Source organism: Mirounga angustirostris, unplaced genomic scaffold, assembly GCF_029215605.1.
Source record: "Mirounga angustirostris isolate CCGP_5_RB_7025 unplaced genomic scaffold, mMirAng1.0.hap1 SCAF_8, whole genome shotgun sequence".
Classification (NCBI taxonomy): domain Eukaryota; kingdom Metazoa; phylum Chordata; class Mammalia; order Carnivora; family Phocidae; genus Mirounga; species Mirounga angustirostris.
In genome coordinates, this window is record NW_026991716.1 from 108,488,592 (window position 1) to 108,508,111 (window position 19,520).

At 40.8% G+C, this 19,520-nt stretch overlaps 1 protein-coding gene across 15 annotated transcripts in view; it reads left to right on the forward strand.

Moving 5' to 3' along the window:
• The window catches only part of NCOA7 (nuclear receptor coactivator 7), a 155,888-nt gene that overhangs the window by 64,531 nt on the left and 71,837 nt on the right, over positions 1–19,520 (forward strand). For 12 of the 15 annotated variants that reach the window (XM_045865492.3, XM_045865493.3, XM_064598073.1 and 9 more), the window contains one exon: positions 15,378–15,598. The exons of the other annotated variants lie outside the window; for them this stretch is intronic. In XM_045865492.3, coding sequence (XP_045721448.1) covers positions 15,378–15,598 — 221 coding nt within the window. The remainder of the gene's footprint in view (positions 1–15,377; positions 15,599–19,520) is intronic. 15 annotated transcript variants of the gene reach the window in all.

Genomic DNA, 19,520 nt, shown 5'->3' on the forward strand with positions numbered 1-19,520 from the left:
CCATGTTTCTACAGTTTAAGCAGTTAGCAAGGAATAGCTTAAACTCAGAGAACAAAATCCCTGCTATCACTGTATTTCTGCTGGGAAAATTTCAAGTAGCTCTGCTTTAGTTAGTTGCTTGTTTTGCTGAAGTAGCTTCAAGAAATGAAAATTTTTCTGTTTTTCCCGAAGAATCGTGTCTTTGCAATATAGCTGCTCTGCTGAAATATATGTTATTGAAATACATCCCGATGCTGTCACTGGGGAGTCCAAGCATATGATTGGTTTTGAGTAAAAAAGAAATATTTTTTAAAGATTGTCATAAAAATGATTTCTGGGCACATAAGGAGCTCCAATAAAAGAAAAAAATATTTGGAAGACCTCTTCAGCTTTGTAGGTGATTATAAACAGTGAAAGACTGATTTCAGTGATGATTGAAGTGATCAGATATGAAAACAAGATTTAACCCTTTGGAAATCCAGCCTGTTAAAATTTTCCTTCCAATATCCCCATCTCCAAGAGGCTGTTCTGGGGTCAACCAACATAAAATGAAAGCTCATGTCTGTAATATTTCCACTGCACCTTGAGATTTCAGGATCGTTTTAAGTAAACTTTTGGGTTTTGCTTTAGAAATAACATGTTTACTACCACTCACTGCAAGCAGTGAACTTTTCTTAGACCTGGTAATGATTTGGACATGGGCTGTAATGTTGCTTTTACAATTATTTATATCACACATGCTAATTTAGCTAGTGTGGTAGACTGAGTAATTACCACCAAAGATAGCCGGGTCCTAATGCCGGAATTTGTGAGTGTTACCTTATATAGCAAAAGAGACCTTGAAGATATGAGTAAGTTAAGGATTTTGAAATGGGGGGATTATCCTGGATTATCTGGGTGGACTTCAAAAATGCGATCTCAGTGTCCCCGTAAGGTTAGGAGGCAGAGGGAGATTTGACTGCAGAGAAGAAGGCAGTTGAGACACTGAAGCCAGAGACCGTGCTGCTGGCTTCGGAGCTGAAGGGGCCACAAGGAATGCAGCCCTGTACCTGATTTTGGACTTCTGACCTCCAGAGCTGTCCGAGAATAATTGTGTGTTATTTTAAGCCCAGAGTTTGTGGTAATTTGTTACAGCAGACATAGGGGACTAATAGAGCCTCTTAGTTTAACTGTATGAAGTTAAATAAACCACATACAATTTGCAGGGTTTGGTTAAGTTCTGTGTTGCTGTGTTTATCAGCTTATTCTTGATTGATAAGCAGTAAAACTCCTAAAATGTAAATACCATAGTTACAGGACTTTGCTGATTACTCTTGGCACAACGTGCTTCTCTTATCACCTGGAGTAAGTTCCCTTTTCTGCTTCCCTTCCTCAGTTTATAGCTGAGTTCTATATCACCATTGTCAGTGCCACTGATTTCCCTGTAACTTTTTCAGGCTGTGACTCAGCATCCTGACTTTTTAGAAAAAGGAACCAGACTCTCACACGGGCAATCTATATATGCAACAAAAGCCTGTCTTGTTTCATAAACACAAGGCAAACGTTCTACACAGTAAACATTCGTTTTGTGGCAGTGCCCTTGTCAGCCCGGTACTGAGGAGGGGCATACAAGGCTCTCTGAATGTCCCTTAGGAACCCACGCCCGGTCTCATCTGAAAGTGTGACAATTTGCATCCTTTCCCGGCACCTGCACTTTGATGAGCAGAGTCCCCTACGATCTACTGATCCCATCACTGTTTTCATAGAAATCCTAAAAAGGGGAAGTTTGGTGTTTTGTCCTTGATTGGCATTCCATTTAGTGATCTTTATAGAATGCTTTTATTTTTTGAGGCCAAGGAAAATTCCATTATGTGTTCATGTGTTCACCTGTGTGGATATATTGCTAGTTATTGAACTCAAAGCCGAAGGATCTCTTTTTCTAACTGTTTCTGAACCGGAATATTTCCATTTTGACTGAATAATTTTCGGGGGTGGGGGGAGCGGAATCTCTTTGTCAAAATTAGACAAAGTGAGGAAAAGAATGCACATCTCAAAGGTTGGTACTAGAATCAGGTACATCTATAGACCTTTCTAGTGCTTACTCCTAAGCTTTTTGGTTTTATTTGATCATAATTCTGAGAGGGAATTTTCATTAAGTGAGTGTTTTTGTTTGTTTGTTTTTTAACTGTCTTCCCCCTCTGGCATGAAGTTGGATATTATTTGGCACATGTCACAGTTGGGCATTTGCAGTGGAAACTGAAAACTGACCTTCCTTTTGTGAAAACACGAAATGAAATATTAGAAGTGATATTCTTCTAAAAATAATAAATATCTTGTACCAGTGACTAAATTCATAGCAGAGTTAAATAAAATTAATATTTATGTGTAGCGAGAAAAATCGTGAGCCCATACCATCTAGAATTTATCAAATACCTTCTTTGATGTGTTACAGTGCTTTAGATGTTAACTCATTCTCTTGGATCCTGAGAAATCCCCAAGTGATGGCAATAGCTTCAGCACAACAAACGAGTAACTTCTGGTTATTGAGCCCTTGCTGTGGACCAGGCACAGGTTGCGTTTAATAGTCACTGTAAGCTTTCTGTGTGCTAGTTAGTGTAATCATCACAAAAAAGCCATCTGACGCCATTCTTTCCCTTTGAAGGACAAGGAACCTGAGGCTTAGATTTAGTAACTCACCCAAGGATGCACACCTAAGAAGGAACAACTGAGACTTCAAATGCAGATGTTTCTGGCCCATTTCGTGGTGACCATCCATTTCCCTGAGTCTGGAAATGGCAAGAGTCAGTTTGGGCAACCAGGAAAAAACAGCGTAGGCTCTGAAGAACAGTGCAATGACAAGGTTGCAGTGAATAGCAAGAGACAGTTCCCCGAGGGCAACAGCCCAGCTCTGCGTGATAACGGAGGGAGTGGGGCTGCTTTGCAGGATTTCCCGTGATAGCTGGACTCAGGAGAAAGAATAAACCTCTGACAGAGATTTGGCCAAATGTTGCCATAGCTGCAGATACTTCATTTTTACAGATTTATTGGCCTGATAATTACACAAGCAATAAAGGATTGTTGTATCAAAAATTCAAAAACACTAAATTATATAAATGCAAAGTAAAAGTTGCCCCACTTCATTCTCCTCTGTTGACCAACCATTTTCTCATACCTACATATCTAAACGCACGTACGTAGATATTGAAACGGAATAGTTGCTGGTTCGAGAGGGTTTTGCTTTGTTTTTTGTTCTGTTTCACAAAAATAGGGTCATACTACAATACTGTTCTATAATTTTTTTCATGAAAGACTATTACTTCTGTATCTTTTATGTGAGTACTCTTATTTCCCTACAGAGGCAATTTTGAGGAAAAGTATTTGTATTAAAGAAGACTATAGTTAACCCTTGAACAACACGAGTTTGAATGGCGGGTCCACTTATACCCGGAATTTTTTTCAATAAATACAGCACAGTACTCTAAATGTATTTTCTCTTCCTTATGATTTTCTTAATAACATTTGCTTTTCTCTAGCTTACCTTGTTGCAGGGATACAGTATATGATACTTAATATAACATACAAAATATGTTAATTGACTGTAGATGTTATCAGAAAGGCTTCCAGTCAACAGTAGGCTTAGTAGTTAGGTTTTGGGGGAGTCAAAAGTTATATGTGGATTTTTGGCTGTGTGGGGGTTGGTGTCCCTAACCCCTGAGTTATTCAAGGGTCAGCTGTATTTTGGGGGGTGGGCAAAATGGGTGAAAGTAGTCAAAAGGTACAGACTTACAGTCATAAAATCAGTAAATCCTGGGGATGTAATGTGTGGCATGGTGACTGTAGTTAATGTTATTATATCGCATATTTAAAAGTTATTAAGAGATCCTAAAAGTTCCCATCACAAGAAAAAATTTTGTCATTGTGTGGTGACAGATGTTAACTAGACTTGTTGTGGCGATCATCTCACAATATATACTAATATCCAATCATTATGTTGTTCACCTGAAATTAATATAATGTTTATGTTCATTATATCTCGAAAAAAAAAAAAGATGCAGGGCAGTCCCATACAGTGTTGGAGGCCAGAACTTGGACCTGACCTGCTTGCATACTTCAGTGATGGGGACGCTACTTATGGAGCAGCCAGTTCCATTATTGGATTGCTCAGTTAGGAAGTTATATATATATTTTTAAAGATTTTATTTATTAGAGAGAGAGCATGAGCAGTGGGAGTGGGAGAAGCAGGCTCCCCGCTGAGCAGGGAGCCCGATGCGGGGCTCCATCCCAGACCCTGGGATCATGACCTGAGCCGAAGGCAGACGCTTAACAACTGAGCCACCCAGGCACTCCTAGAAAGTTATATTGAACTAACCTTTTTACTCTATGACTTCCTCTCCTTCATTAATATGTTCTCTGGAGTTCCACAGACCAAATGTCATTCCCTCTTCACCTGTAACTGAATGAAATGGGACACCAAGGGGTATCCTTAAGGAAGATTAAAAAAAAAACAAAAAAGAAGATATTGTTCTCGGGCGCCTGGGTGGCTCAGTTGGTTAAGCGACTGCCTTCGGCTCAGGTCATGATCCCAGGGTCCTGGGATCGAGTCCCACATCGGGCTCCCTGCTCAGCGGGAGGCCTGCTTCTCCCTCTCCCACTCCCCCTGCTTGTGTTCCTCCTCTCGCTGTCTCTGTCTCTGTCAAATAAATAAATAAAATCTTTAAAAAATAAATAAATAAAATAAATAAATAAAAGAAGATATTGTTCTCATGGTTGACCCATTTTGACATTTTCTACTTTTCTTCATGGAGCTATTAGCTTCAAATTATAGAGCAGTGCTTTTTTGCCTTTTTTTGTTGTTTTTTTTTAATATCCTTTGTATGTAAATGGTTCATGTACAGCGGTTCATGTATCAATGGTTCTAAGTTGGCCTCTGGACTTTCCCAGGGATGGAAACTGCAGTGAAAGGAAAATGTAGTCAGATGGGAGGGAGCACAGGGAAGTGCAGAGTCTGGGAAAGGTTTGGTTTGGATTTAAAAGATTTTTTTTAACCTCAAAACTGCTTCAGCACATTTCCTAACCCAGCTAAGTGTAAACTGTAGGAGCCAGACCGAGGCTTGAAAATCCTGTCATCAGCCTCTTGCTTTTGTTTTACCTTAGAAGTACCAGAGGGTTCGGCCTTGTATTTTCAAAGCAGATCCCAGCTGATTACACAGAGAGCCACACCTAGAGTTGAAATCTTTCCTTCCTGCAAGCATGTTCTCCATCGAAGCCCACCAGATTGCCAGGCATGTCTCCCCCAAATAGTTCATAGAATTTCCAAAGTCCAGTGATTTTAAAATCAAAGATAAGCTAATATAGGCCGCAGAACACTTGTAGGAGTGGACCTGGGAGGCCCTGAGGCTACTGGCTCACATGTAGCTTTGTGAATTCCTGTTCCACCACTTAACTATGCCCTGTTGATGTGGAAATGTTGAGGTTCAGTGCCAAGGGCCAGAAAGAATCCTTGAGACGTCTTTGGTGAAAAAAGGTGGTTTTATTAAAGCACGGGGACTGCACCCATGGGCAGAAGGAGCTGCACTGGGGTTGTGAGGAGTAACTGATTATATGAGATAGTCTGTCCTATAGAGGGGAGGGTGATGTTAGGGTTCCAGGAACTTGAGTCTGTTGATTTCTGGAGATTGCTTTTTTTCTTATAAACCATTAAGACAGTTGCAAACTGATGGAGACTCCTGACCTGCATGACTGTGATCTCTATCAGTTAACCATTTGTTTTTCCCTTTCCTTTGTTCTAGAGCAACTAGGAGAGCCTGAGGAATGTCACATGTATCCCACCTGGGGGAGGGGTGCGGGATGTTAGCTTGTGCTTTGCCTTCAGCTTGCTTTTTGCTCTCTCATCATCGCCCCTCCCCCCCCCCCCCCCCCCCCCCCCCCCGCCAACAGTCTTGACCCTTAAATCTTTAAGGTTGTTGAAGGCAGAAGGTCTCACCTTCTGTAGCTTCTTCCTGCCGAGTAGGGGCGTAAAGATGTCCCTACCCATGGGTCAGTATTGGTCAGTCAGGGAGCAGATAGCAGAGTTACAAAAGTGGAGGCAACTGAATCCAACTTAGACAGTAACGAGCATCTCTTTGGGTGGTAGGGATCATCTGTCGATGTGAAGTCATTGTAGATGGAGTCTCAGCACCAAGCAGAGAGACATTGAAAAAGGCAACATATTAGGATTAATATGGCTATAAGAATGAGAACTCCAACAGAGAGACCCTTAATAGTTGACCATGGTCCTCCCCCAAACCCAGGAACTTAATCGCTGAAAGAGAGAGAAGGATTTTATAGAGCCTCAATTTGGGTTTTCATATTTTTCAACAGCCCTGTGACATGTCTGTGATAATCTGGACTATATACATAGCATTACATTTTAATGATGGCACATGTCCCACCTTGTTTTGCTGTTAAAACAGCTAATGCCATTCTGTTTTGTAGAACTGTTTTATGCATTTGAGTTCTTTCAGTGTTTTGTAGAGAAATGCTATTTTGAGTGTCATTTAGGGCTTTGACAGTATACTTATTAAGAGCGTCCATGTGCCAAATGACATCCTCCAGTCCTAAAGAGGCAACAAAGTTGGATGCTAGGTGGTTGTATGAATAAATCACAGAACATGCCCACCGCTGTTCTAAATTTGGAAGGTTGGCTGTGTTGGTAATGGCTTTAATAATGTGTCCGTGCATCCAGGCAAAACCCAGAGCCCAGCGGCCTGTCCAGCTGAGGGAAGCTATGGCCACAAGTAGAGCTGCCTAGCCACCGGGTCCTGTTAGGAGCTAGCCATCTAATTATAGGCCTTCTGGAACTGCAGTCAGGATATCAGAGCCCTTTGGTTTTGGAGGGCCACCTTTCCAGAGGATGGTGGATGCCAGGCTGAATGTAAATAGTAATTGATTTTTAAGGCCCGAGCTATTTGCTGAGCTATTTGCACAATAAAAGACGGTCTGTTGTCACTTTGTAGAGACCAAGGGAGTCCAAATCTAGGGACAGTTTCTCTTAGCAAAGTTTTTGTCACTTCAGTGGCCTTTATATCCAAATGAGTAGCTGGTACGAACCCTGTATTACCCTCCATTGGTTATTTTTGGGTATAAAGATTTTTTCCCCTTATTATTAACAAGCCAGTCCTGGGGCGCCTGGGTGGCTCAGTTGGTTAAGCGACTGCCTTCGGCTCAGGTCATGATCCCGGGGTCCTGGGATCGAGTCCCGCATCGGGCTCCCTGCTCTGTGGGGAGCCTGCTTCTCCCTCTCCCACTCCCCCTGCTTGTGTTCCCTCTCTCGCTGTGTCTCTCTCTGTCAAATAAATAAAATAAAAAATCTTTAAAAAACAAACAAAAAAAACACAAAAAAACAAGCCAGTCCTGTGCATTTTTGAATATCCTCATTCCTGGGCTAAGTGAATTTTTTGGTCTGAAGAGACTGGAGTTAAGCCTTTATTGGGGTTAATATTTATTTTGCGCTGCCTGCTTGGCTGCACAGTCTGCCAAATGTTTCCTTTAGATTCTAGGGTCATACACCTTTGACATCCTTCGAGGTGAATCACAGCTACCTCCGCAGGTAGGTGTACAGCCTCAAGAAGAGCCGTAATTTCAGGCCCATATTTGAATGGGGAGTTATGGCTTGATAATCCCTTTCCTTCCAGATTGCTCCGTGGGCATGTAGGACTAGGAAGCCATATTCAGAGTCAGCATAGATATTAATTCTGAAGCCCTTTGCCCGTTGTAAAGCATGGGTGAACACTATTAACTCTGCCTTTTGGACGCAGGTATTTGCTAGGAGGGCTTTGGCCTCAACAGACTTGAGTTAGACTGACTGTAGCATACCTAGCTTTTCTTGTCCGCTTTTCCATGAAACTAGTGCCATAAGGAAACCAACTGTTGTCTGCATTTCCATAGCGGGATCTTTTAAGTCTGATCGGCTAGAATAAACAAGATCAATAATCTCTGAGCAGTTATATTTTAACATAGAAGTGTGACGGTCAGGCCCAGGCATAGGGTAGCTGGGTTTAAAGTTTGACAGGTTTTAAGTAAAATTTCAGGTGTATCTGTAAGGATAGCCTGGTATTTAATAAAGTCGCCTCCCGTCATCCATTGGTGGCCTTTGGTCTCTCAGACAACTCTGGACCCGATGGGGTGTCATTACACAGCCAGGGACTTTCCCACAGGGAGTTTTGAGGCGGCTTCTACCAGGAGCACTGTTGTATGCTTGGCCAAAGCCTCTATTTGCAGTTTTACATTAACAGAGGTAGTTCCTGGGACGAATATGATTAAGGAATAAAACCCTCAAGAAACTCTCTTTATTTGAGGTGTAGCCTTAACAATATCCTAATTACAAGGAATCGCGGTAAGTGGGAGAAGACTTGTCTCAGGAGATAAGAGCATCCCCAAGTGCATCATCCAATCCAATCATAAGGAAAGTGGGGTCATCCACTCTCTCCACAAGCCCATAGTTAACCCCAAGGAGTGGGATACACTCTGGCTTTTAAGGAGTGATTTTGTCATCCCAGCCACACAGAATTGGTCAAGATGATAGTTAAAGGCCTGGACCTAAGGTACCTCAGTCCATTTGCCCTGTTTGCAGCAGAAGAGATCTAACTGATCAATCATACTGAGGTCATGCAGTGCTACAGGAGATCAGTCCTTATTAATTTTTGCAATCCGAATTGTCTCCAGTGGGTTAAAAGGCATTCCAAGGGAGAGTCCTTGGGAACTGTAGAAGAAAGATCCCATGCTCCTAGAAAAGTAGAGAAGGTCCATTACCACGAACCACTCCCCGCCTCCCCCCGACTCCTGGGTGGCATCCCACGCAGAATATGTCAGAGGTTCCTGGTGTCAAAGCAACCCAAGATGTCCCTTGAAGGAAATCACTATGATCACTGCCCTGCCATTAAAGGCCCTGGAGGATGTTAGCGCCCCTCCCCCAACGCTTCCCCATTGCAGTCTAGAATGTGAGTGGACTGAGATACTGTGCCTTGTCTTAAAGACTATGCCACGAAGGCCTTGCCTTATTTTGCCTTGCCTTGAAGTCTGTGCCTTATTTTGCTTTGCCTTGAAGAACCTGCTGTTTTTAACCCTTGGAAAACACTAGAAAACTTTTGCAAGGGGAAATTACCCAATTTTGTAATTTAAGCAGTTAGTAGGGGACATTGACAGAAAACAGTAAAGATAGAAATCCATGATGGTCTAAGTGACATTCCATCACAGGTAATTCCTTACAGCTGACTTCCCTAGAAAATGGTCCCCAGTTGGGTTTTAATTCAGTCGGGTACTGGTTTTGGCTGGCTCCAGGTGGGGGTCTCGTGGCTAGACTAGAGATGTGGAGGAGATCACATTAGACCAATGAGGAGGAAACCTTACATGGAAGTCTTAAGACTGGTAGCTGTCCTGGTGACTTAGGTGGCTGTCCCGTGCCCAAGACAGATAACTTTGTATAAGGACAGGAAAAAAGGGCATCAAGTGTCTGGGTCTTATTACCATTCCGGTTAGGGTACTAACTTCCAGCCAAAAGGCAGGCATTCTCCTCCCTGTGGAATAGTCACGGGCTGGAGGATTGCAGCCTGAGCAATCAGCATGAAAGTGTTCCAATAAGACCATACTCCTTGAAAAGCCCCTGAAATGAAAGTAAAGGAAGAGAAGAGAAAGTATTCGCTAAGTTTGCACTGAGGCTCAGAGTCCAGATGAGCCCCACGCTCAGATGCCAAATGATGTGGAAATGTTGGAATCAGGAGCCCACGGCCAAGAAAGAATTCTTGAGATGTCTTTGGTGCAAAAAGGTGGTTCTATTAAAGCACAGGGACAGAAGGAGCTGGGCAGAAGGAGCTGCACTGGGGTTGTGAGGAATGACTGACTATATAAGATTATAGTCTATCCTGTAGAGGGGGAGGGTGATGTTAGGGTTCCAGGAACTTGAGTCTGTTGATTTCTGGAGATTGCTTTTTTCCTCGTAGATCATTAAGACAGTTGCAAACTGATGGAGACTCCTGTCCTGCATGACTGTGATCTCTATCAGTTAACCATTTGTTTTTCCCTTTCCTTTGTTCTAGAGCAACTAGGAGAGCCTGAGGAATGTCACATGTATCCCACCTGGGGGGAAGGGAGTTGGGGGGTGTTAGCTTATGGTTGGCCCTCAGCTTGCCTTTTGCTCTCTCAACGCTGTGACCTTGGGAAAAGGCTCTAATTTTTCTCAGTCTTTCTTTTCTTATCTGTAATAGGGAGGTAAGATTGCCTACCATTTTGGGCTTCTGTGAGGGTGGGATAGTATTTGTAAAGTACATATCATGGTGTCTGGTTCGTTAGTCAACTCAGTAATAGTTTCTGTTAAGAAGATAGCAGGAGGGGAAGAATGAAGGGGTGAAATCGGAGGGGGAGACGAACCATGGGAGACTATGGACTCTGAGAAACAAACTGAGGGTTCTAGAGGGGAGGAGGGTGGGAGGATGGGTTAGCCTGGTGATGGGTATTAAAGAGGGCACGTTCTGCTTGGAGCATCGGGTGTTATATGCAAACAATGAATCATGGAACACTACATCAAAAACTAATGATGTAAGGTATGGTGATTAACATAACATAATAAAAAAATAGAAAAAATAATAGTTTCTGTTAGAAGAAACCTCTTTCAAAATTTCATAATTTTTTTTTTTAAGATTTTATTTATTTGAGAGAGGGAGATAGCAAGAGAGAGCACAAGCAGCAGGGAGAGAGAGAAGCAGGCTCCACACCAGGCAGGGAGCCCGACCTGGGGCTCCATCCCAGGATCCCTGAGATCATGACCTGAGCAGAAGGCAGACGCTTAACTGATGCTTAACTGGCCCACACATTAGTCTTTGTTAAAGAGCAAAACTCGATTTTTAAAATTTGGCAATATGTGTTAAATTATTCTTATGTAGGAAGAGACTTCAAAGACTAAATTAAAAAAATGTTTTTCTGACTAGCTTATATTTATATGTGGTGTAAAATTCAAAAGGCACAGAAGAGAACACAATGAAAAGTAATTTTTCTTATTCTGTCTTTCCCCCTAGCCACTAACATGTGCCAGAAACTCACTTTACCATTTTTTTCATGTGTCCCCTTGTAGACATATTCTATGCATATACTAAATAAGTTTAAATATTCAATGATTTCTATCTTCACCCTTCCTTCTAGTCTCTTGCTCATAGGGCTAACTGTTGAATCAATAGCTCTACGTACTGTCCAACACTTTCTGTGATGAAAGAAGTGTTCTATGTGTTTGTCACCCACTATGGTGCCCACTAGTACATAAGTCTGTTAAGCTCTTGAAATGTGGCTCTTGCAATTGGAGAACTGAATTTTAAACTTTTATTTAATTTTAATTAATTTTAATAACCACAAGTGGCTGGCTAGTGGTTACCATATTGGACAGTGCTGTGCTAGATATTTATGTCTTCGGCACTTACTAGATACAGAAACTCATGGACCTCAGGTTTTCATCATCTCTCTGGACTACTGTTCACAAGATAATTATTCTTTTGTTTTATTATGAAACATGGAATTAGGGAAAGAATCATATGGAACTAATTTAATACTAATTAAAGAAGTATATAGTTTAATGCATTTTAAATTATATGTGGCTAATATATTTTCTTTTTCAATCAAGCGTCTAATTAAGGAGATGTGAGAGTTTTTGACACATGCTGCTAATTAAGAAGATGGTGAAATGGCATGTTTGTAGGAGAGCCCTAGCTGGGAGAGCAGATCTCAACCAGACAGAGCCCAGTTTATTCGCTCATTTATTTGTTCATGCGTTTGGAAAAAGCTTCCTGAGTACCTCCTGTGTACCTTGGAGAAGCCCCGGGAGTATGGCATTTTAACAGAACTTACTAGACAAATCCCTGCCTTCAAGAGGCTTTCACTCTAGTGCTCACGAAAGCCTCCTCAAAAGCCTCTGATGCCTCTCTGTGTTTCATTGCTCTGGATGTCAGAAGCGGCAGAAGAGACCCCTGCAGAGACAAAGCAAGGAACTTGCTCAAGGCCCTGGCTCTGATTGTTGCCAGTATCCTGAACTTATTTCCTTTAGGAAAGGAAAAAGCTTCAGAGGAAAACAGTTTTCATTCAGCAACTAAAAATGCTTTCTTTAGCAGTAACACCTTGTTTATTTCTTCAGTCTACTAACGCTGGGTTGGGTGCTATTTTTAATTTTAAAATTTTAATTTAAAAAAGCCAAGAGATTCCAGAATAAGTCCTTTAACACTCCTTTTGGTAGGGACGGGACAAATAAGCAGCTCAGAATCATGACCCAAGCCACCCTGCTTCATTCTTCTGTGCCTGGGGAAGGTCTGTGATTTCCCTAACTCCTGGCTTTCCTGTTCTCTCCCAAACAGTGACTGCTTCTGAGCGTTAGCATTTCATTTGACGTAAGTTCTGTGCTTTTTACCTTTCTGCATTTTAATATTTTTGAATATGAATAAGTACAAATTTTATAATAAAACAAAGAATAATTATCTTGTGAACAGTAGTCCAGAGAGATGATGAAAACCTGAAATGATTCAATGGGAGCAGAGATCAAGAAGAGAAGGTGAATTTGAGAGGGAAGGATTTAGGAAACAACTGATAGGGCTTGGTTACAGTAGTGAGGGGAGATTGAATAATAAAACTTGTTTTATGTAATTATGATCTCTTGAAGAAAGATAGATGCAGCATAACAAAATAAAGGTGGGTTTTAGGACTTGTATTCACAGCTATCAAATATAAATATGTCTCATTGTTTACAGTCATTCATCTGCTGAACATGATTTGCTAAGTATTTTTTTGGTGCACAGTATAAATCTACATTTGGGGTCATTAGAAAAAGCTTGCTTTCTTTTCTTGTGTAACCTTTTGTTTTCAGTTTACCTTAATTTAGTGATGACAAAACCCTTTTGTGAGAATGTCTTACCATGGTAGATACTGACTTGCAGAACAGCAGAGAAGGCTTAAACAGGAACGTTTGAAGAGCATTAACTATACCACGTACGTCAGATGGCAGTTAGTCCCTCTTAGACAAGGCGTTAAAAATGTATTCCCTGCTTTGAAGGAAGGATTTTTACAGTGGGCTTCCCGAACTCACATCTGATTTCCAGTTATGAGCTCAGAATGCTATAGTCGTGTTGATAAACTCCAGAGAAACAAATTCTCATGAGTGCTCTAGTCAAAATAAAAGATGTAGCTGATTGTAAAATTAGTGAAGTATTAAATTGGATGCTGTTTTCTGTTAAACAAGTTTGGTATTGCTATTTTCTAGGGTTTTTTGGGGTTTTTTTGGAGAAAAACAGCTACTTTTGGCTATAAGTGTTGACAGTAATGGGTCTGTGCAGAACAGAGGCAAATGAATAAAATGATGTACCCCATTTTGTTATTTCCATGTGTGAAAACCAGTCTCTAATGAGATGTCCCCAGACGGTGCTGCTCATCAAAACATGTGCCCTAGATCTGAGTGAGTTTAATGATCATGGGGACCGCAAAATGAGGACATTTAAATCAACTTAAAGTGGAAAAATCCAAAAGAGCAAGAAGCAGTATATTTCAGGCTGCATAGAATTAATTTTTGACTCCTCTTTTCTCTCCTCCTGGAAGGAATGATTTTTGGAAGTGGGCAATAAGGTTCATCTCAAGCATGGTTTTGATAAGCCACTGTATCAGAACATCAGCCCATCCACAGCCAGCTTTTTGGACACAGATATCAGCTCTGTGCCTAGACCTCCCTAAGCGAAGTGCTGGTTTCTGTAAGATATCTAGGTCATTACGGCATTATGCATACTAATTTCAGCCTCACATAGTAATCTTGATCAAGAGAGAAATTGTTTTATTAGGAACATTATCTGACTCAACATTGCAAAGAGCCACCCACTCTTACCAGAAATAATAAAAAAAATTAAACAGTTTAAAATCTGAGGTTAGAATATAAAGTGTCTGTTGAATAGAAGTCCTTTTTATGAGTTTCCAGTTTGGTTTGGTTTGGTGTGGTTTTTAATAGGTAAACATAAAAAGATAGTGAAACTAAGCAATGGGGAGGGTATTCATCTATGATTTTTGTCCAGCTGCCCTTTCTCCTAGGCCATATACTCATTTATTAGCCAATGAAATCTAAGAACATGGCTGCTAAGTGTTCAATGAATTACAGCCTAGTTGAAATATTTTGTTAGAATATGACACCTTATTTCCAAAGCTGAATGGGTCATGTATCCTTAGTTCTCATGTCATTATATGATTTATGAGGGGATATTTTACTATTTCTGTTTCTGTTTGTTTGTGTTGTATGTTGGCATAGATTATCTCAATTGATCCTAATAAAAGACCCTAACAATGAGGGTCTCTTATTTAACAAGGGACCTCTCCAAATTGTTAAATGGATTTGTTCAATGTCACGAAACAAAGAAGCAGAAAATCTAACCTTGGTCCCTTTGCTACCCGCTGGGTATCTCATTTTCCTCCCAAAACATTTCCTTATTCTTGCCCAACATCAAATTGTATAGATGCTCAAGAGAGCAAAGGAACTAGACATGTATGTATAAGAGATAGCTGACCATGTGTAAACAGAAAGGGAACGAGCAAAAAGAGTCCTAATTAAAAATATTTACATAGGAGCAGACTGCCACATATACTAGAGGCCAGAACCCTTGTTCTCTACCTTCTGGTAAGGTAAAGGCATTCTTCAGAAGGGCTGGTTAAGTATGGAGTGACACATCAATTAGAGTGATACATCAGTTGGAAAATATTTTGAGTTATTGGATTTCACCAAGTATAGTAAACTTCATCTCTTTGACTTAGGAGTAAGGAATTAAAAACATCAGATATGTTAACTATGTATCAGCTATTAGTGATCCGAATGATAACTTTTTATATTGTCATTATGACATTTTCTGTCTCAGGGAATGTAGCTCTTTCTTCAGTACTACCGTCATATGTATAAAGGAAAAGAATTGCTCAGACCTGAACCAGTTCGCCAAACTTTTATACTCAGTGTGTGAATCAATTATAAAGGATTTAGTTTTACAAATGTGTTTGCCCACTGAAAACCGAAATTCACTCTCTCTCTCTTTTTTAATGTAACACTGCAAACATGGCAGCCATATATTTTGATTAAGAAAATGCTCAACATTTAATAGCCTGTAGAAGAATCTAGTTTTTCCCCAGGCCTGGAGGATTTCCTAATAATTTTCTGAGATCTAAGTATTGAGGATATAAAGTTGAGGAAATGCTGCAGGTCTCCATGTAAGAATTTTTAAGTGATTAGAAAAGAAAAAAGTAACAGGAAAATGTGATTAACAGTAATATAAAGAAAGTATTTTCTGTATCAGTTAATTAGTTTCTGAAAGCCCAACAGCATGAAACTAATATAATTCCTCCTAGAAAATCATTTCTCCAATGTTTTCCCTTTTTTTTCCCATTCCTAGATTGAAAAAGAAAAAACAAGCCAAACAAAATGCAGAGACAGCCTCAGCTATTGCTACAAGGACCCATACTGGAAAAGAGGATGCTAAAACAGTCATTTTAGAACAAGACAAATGCAACATTGCTGTAGAAGAGGAATATATTACTGATGAGAAAAAAAAGAGAAAAAATAATCAGTTAAAGGAGATCAGGCGTACAGAACTAAAGAGATATTATAGTACTGGTGAGTATCGGTGGCAATACTGCAGTATTTTCATTTAAAATAGGGCCGCCTCAGTCAGTCAAGTGTCCAACTCTTGCTTTTGGCTCAGGTCGTGATCTCAGGGTTGTGAGATCGAGGTCTGTGTTGGGCTCTGTGCTGAGTGTGGAGACGGCTTAATATTCTCTCTCACTCTCCCCCTGCCCCCCCCCCTCTCCCTCTCTAAAAAACAACAACAACAACAACAACAACAAAAAAAAAACAACTAGTAATTTTTAAAAGACTATTTATAACTGCTCATCATCATTATAATAACAGTAGCAGTTTATTGAGCACTATGATGTACCACCCACCCTTGTTTTATATACATAGTCTTGTGTAAAGACAAAGTCTTGTGTAAACGGACATAATTTGGTGTGTCTCATTTAACTTTGTGTTTCTAGGATCTAGCACCTAGTGTGTGCTAATAAATATCTATCCAGTGGATCGTCACCTTCCCTGTATGAGAAATATTTTTCTTAATGTATATAGACATATCCATAAATACGTTGCTGGAAATGCCTGAACTGTTTGGCATCAGCTGGGCAATAGAAAATTGTGGAGAAATGGCCTAGCATCCATCAGTTAAAAACAAACACACACAACTTGAGAGTTTTAGTTAAGGGATTTTTTTTTTTTTTTTAAGGTATCTCTGCACCCAGTGTGGGGCTCAGACTCTTAACCCCAAGATCAGGAGTCACATGCTCCACCAATTGAGCCAGCCAGGCGCCCTTGGTTAAGGGGAATTTTAAAAGAAGGCTGCAATATTCTGTAGTTTCTCAGAGTATTCATTGCATCTTACACTGCATTAACAGAAGTGGCATAGCTAGCATGAGGGAGGTGATAACCCTGCTTTACTGGGATCATCCATTTCACACCTACTGCTCCTGTCACCTGCAGGGCTGGGGTATGTCAGAAGAGCGTGCAAAGAAAGGGAAGCGGGAGTCAAACCTTGACCTTGATGTGGCACACAGGATACAGGGTACTAAGAGCGCTAGGCTAAGGGACAAGACGGCGTCTCTGAGAACAGACTGCAGGACAGTATGTGAAACGTGCTCTTGCAGCAGATTCTTCCGGGGGCCCCACATTTGGTAGCAGTTAATGCCAGAGGTACTGGAAGACAGGTCTTGTCTCCATGTTTAACAGAACTTTCTAGCAGTGCTCATCAAAGATAAAATGGGCTGCTTCTGCTGGCATTGCTCCAGCAGAAGGTAGATGAGGTACCTGCTGTGGAGAGTCCACATTGCGATTATATCATACATGGGTGATAGTGTGATTACATCATGTCTTACACAGCTCAACGGATGCTTTTAATCTCAAACCACTTAGTGTTTCATAAAAAGCTGTAACCGTCAACTGTTGAAAGAAACTTCTGTGTGATTAATAGACTTGCCTTAAAATTTAAAGTGTTGAGTATTACCCCTTCTTTCCAAAAAGAGGAAGAGGATTAAGGAGAATCGCCTTTCTCATTTTCTTTTACATATGATTTGTGCACCTTGGAGATTTGAAAATGTGTGGTTTTGAATAGTTGTGCAGCTTAAAATATTATCTTTTTTTTACCTTTATTGTAAATGCTGTTGCTTAAGAAGTATTTTAAAGTGGAGATATTTTGGGGCCCCTGGGTGGCTCAGCCGTTAAGTGTCTGCCTTCGGCTCAGGTCATGATCCCGGGGTCCTGGGATCAGGCCCCGCATCGGGCTCCCTGCTCGGCGGGAAGCCTGCTTCTCCCTCTCCCACTCCCCCTGCTTGTGTTCCCTCTCTTGCTGTCTCTCTCTCTGACAAATAAATCAATAAAATCTTTAAAAAAATAAAATAAAGTGGAGATATTTTGCTCTGTAGGTTTCCCCGAAAGAGGCTGGTAGAGTCCTGGTGGCTGAGGTTTCTTTTAGTCAGGATGCTGTACTAACTGTAGATGATGTGTTAGGATAGCTTTTTAACGTGCTGCACTCTGTTGCACGTGTAATGCTTTGTATCTGAAAGAATACCTTTCATTCTGCTCTTTACCTAACCAACTCTCGCTTGACCACAGAATCGGGTCAGCCATCATTTCTCACAGGAAGCCCTCCCAGTCCATGGCCAGCTTAGACTCTCCTTCTGCATTGTCATTATGGATTTATTTATCTGCTTTCCTGTTTATAGGCTGTCTTCATATGGACCCTGTATTATTAGCTTGGTGTAGTATCTGAGTTACAGGTGTTCCTTAAATGTGCATCGAGGGTATGAACTAATACATAGATGAATGAATACTGTTTCCGTTTGCTTGAGTTTCATGAAAATTCTGGAAGGATACAGCTGGCAGTACAGTAGTTGGGTCAGAATTAGTTTGTGATTTTCTAGACTGGTCTCGAGATCAGTCTAGATGGCATCATAGTTTTTCATCTGCTCTCAAGAATGGCGATGATCATAGGATACGTGTCTTTCTCTGATTGACTTATTTCGAAGCTAGTAGGAAGGGAAAAATGAAGGGGGGGAATTGGAGGGTGAGAAGAACCATGAGAGACTATGGACTCTGAGAAACAAACGGAGGGTTCTAGAGGGGAGGGGGTGGGGGGATGGGTTAGCCCGGTGAAGGCACGTATTGCACGGAGCACTGGGTGTTATACGCAAACAATGAATCATGGAACACTACATCAAAAACTAATGATGTAATGTATGGTAATTAACATAACATAATAAAATAAAATAAAATAAAATAAAGAATGGCAATGATAATTGGTTTGGAGGTTTGGGGCCTTCCCTTAGGAGAATTCAGTGCTTAGGTAAAACCACTAGATGGCCATTGAATTCCAGAGTTCTTTGTCCTTTTCACTTCCCTCTCTAGCTGACAAACACCCACGTGGGCAGGCTTGCTTGGTCTGATAGGGCTGACCTGGCATATTCCTAGAGTTCCATCCCAGGGTGGTGTTCTGTACCACTAGGTGGAGTAGTAGGCCTCAAATCAAGAGTAATCCCATTTCAATTTCGTGGCTCTCGTCTGAGAAGAGACACTAAAATGGGAGGTTCTTTTCAGCCACACTAAGGATTTGGACTTGGCTAGCGTCTGTGGAGAGCTGTTCAGAGAACTGCATTAATTGTGGGACATTGGGTAGAAGTCAGCTTGAAATCAGGTGGAGCTGGTTGGAGACTGGGGCAGAGGGGAGAGGGCACCCTACGGAGAGATTTTGCTCATAGAATCAGCAGTATTTGGTGACCATTCTAGTGTGTGAGGGACAAAAAGAACAGAGTCAAGAATTGACAAACTGGAAAACTCAAGAAGGAAAAAAGAGTTCAATGTCAGTTTGTGTTTGGAGATGTTTTGAGGTGCCAAGTGGATTTGTCCAAAGGGGCCTAGATTTCAGGTGAGAGGCCTAGAAATTGTGACGCAAAGGTGTGACGTAAATCCACACATGTCAGAGAAAAAACAGGGAATGTAGAGAGTCAAAACAAAAAGTTAATGGAGGACACATGATAAGGAAAGTAGAAAAACAGACTGGAAGAACCTATAACAATATGTTGATAATCGTTTTCTCAGAGTACAGAAATTGCAAGGGAGTTTTGTTTTCTTCACTTTTTTTTTTTTTTTACATATTATACATTTTACAGTTATTTTTAATGTTAATCGAAAAATACAGAGAAATGAGTAACAGTAAACCCAAGGGCTTTGCAAAAAGATCATTAGACAAATGTAAAGTTCTATGATCAATAAAGGAGGAACATAGTAACTTTCTATAGGTATCTATTTGCACATCACTAACATCTACCTAATCTAAGGAACAAAATGATGTTTTTACTTGTTGAATTAGATTTATCTGTGCCTCATGTAAGCCTCGGGTAACAATTCATTGCTGTCTCCTGACACTTAGAAAACACAACAGTTAGTTATCTATAAAAGATGTTATGGAAAGATGAGTCACTGCAGTTGCCCCATT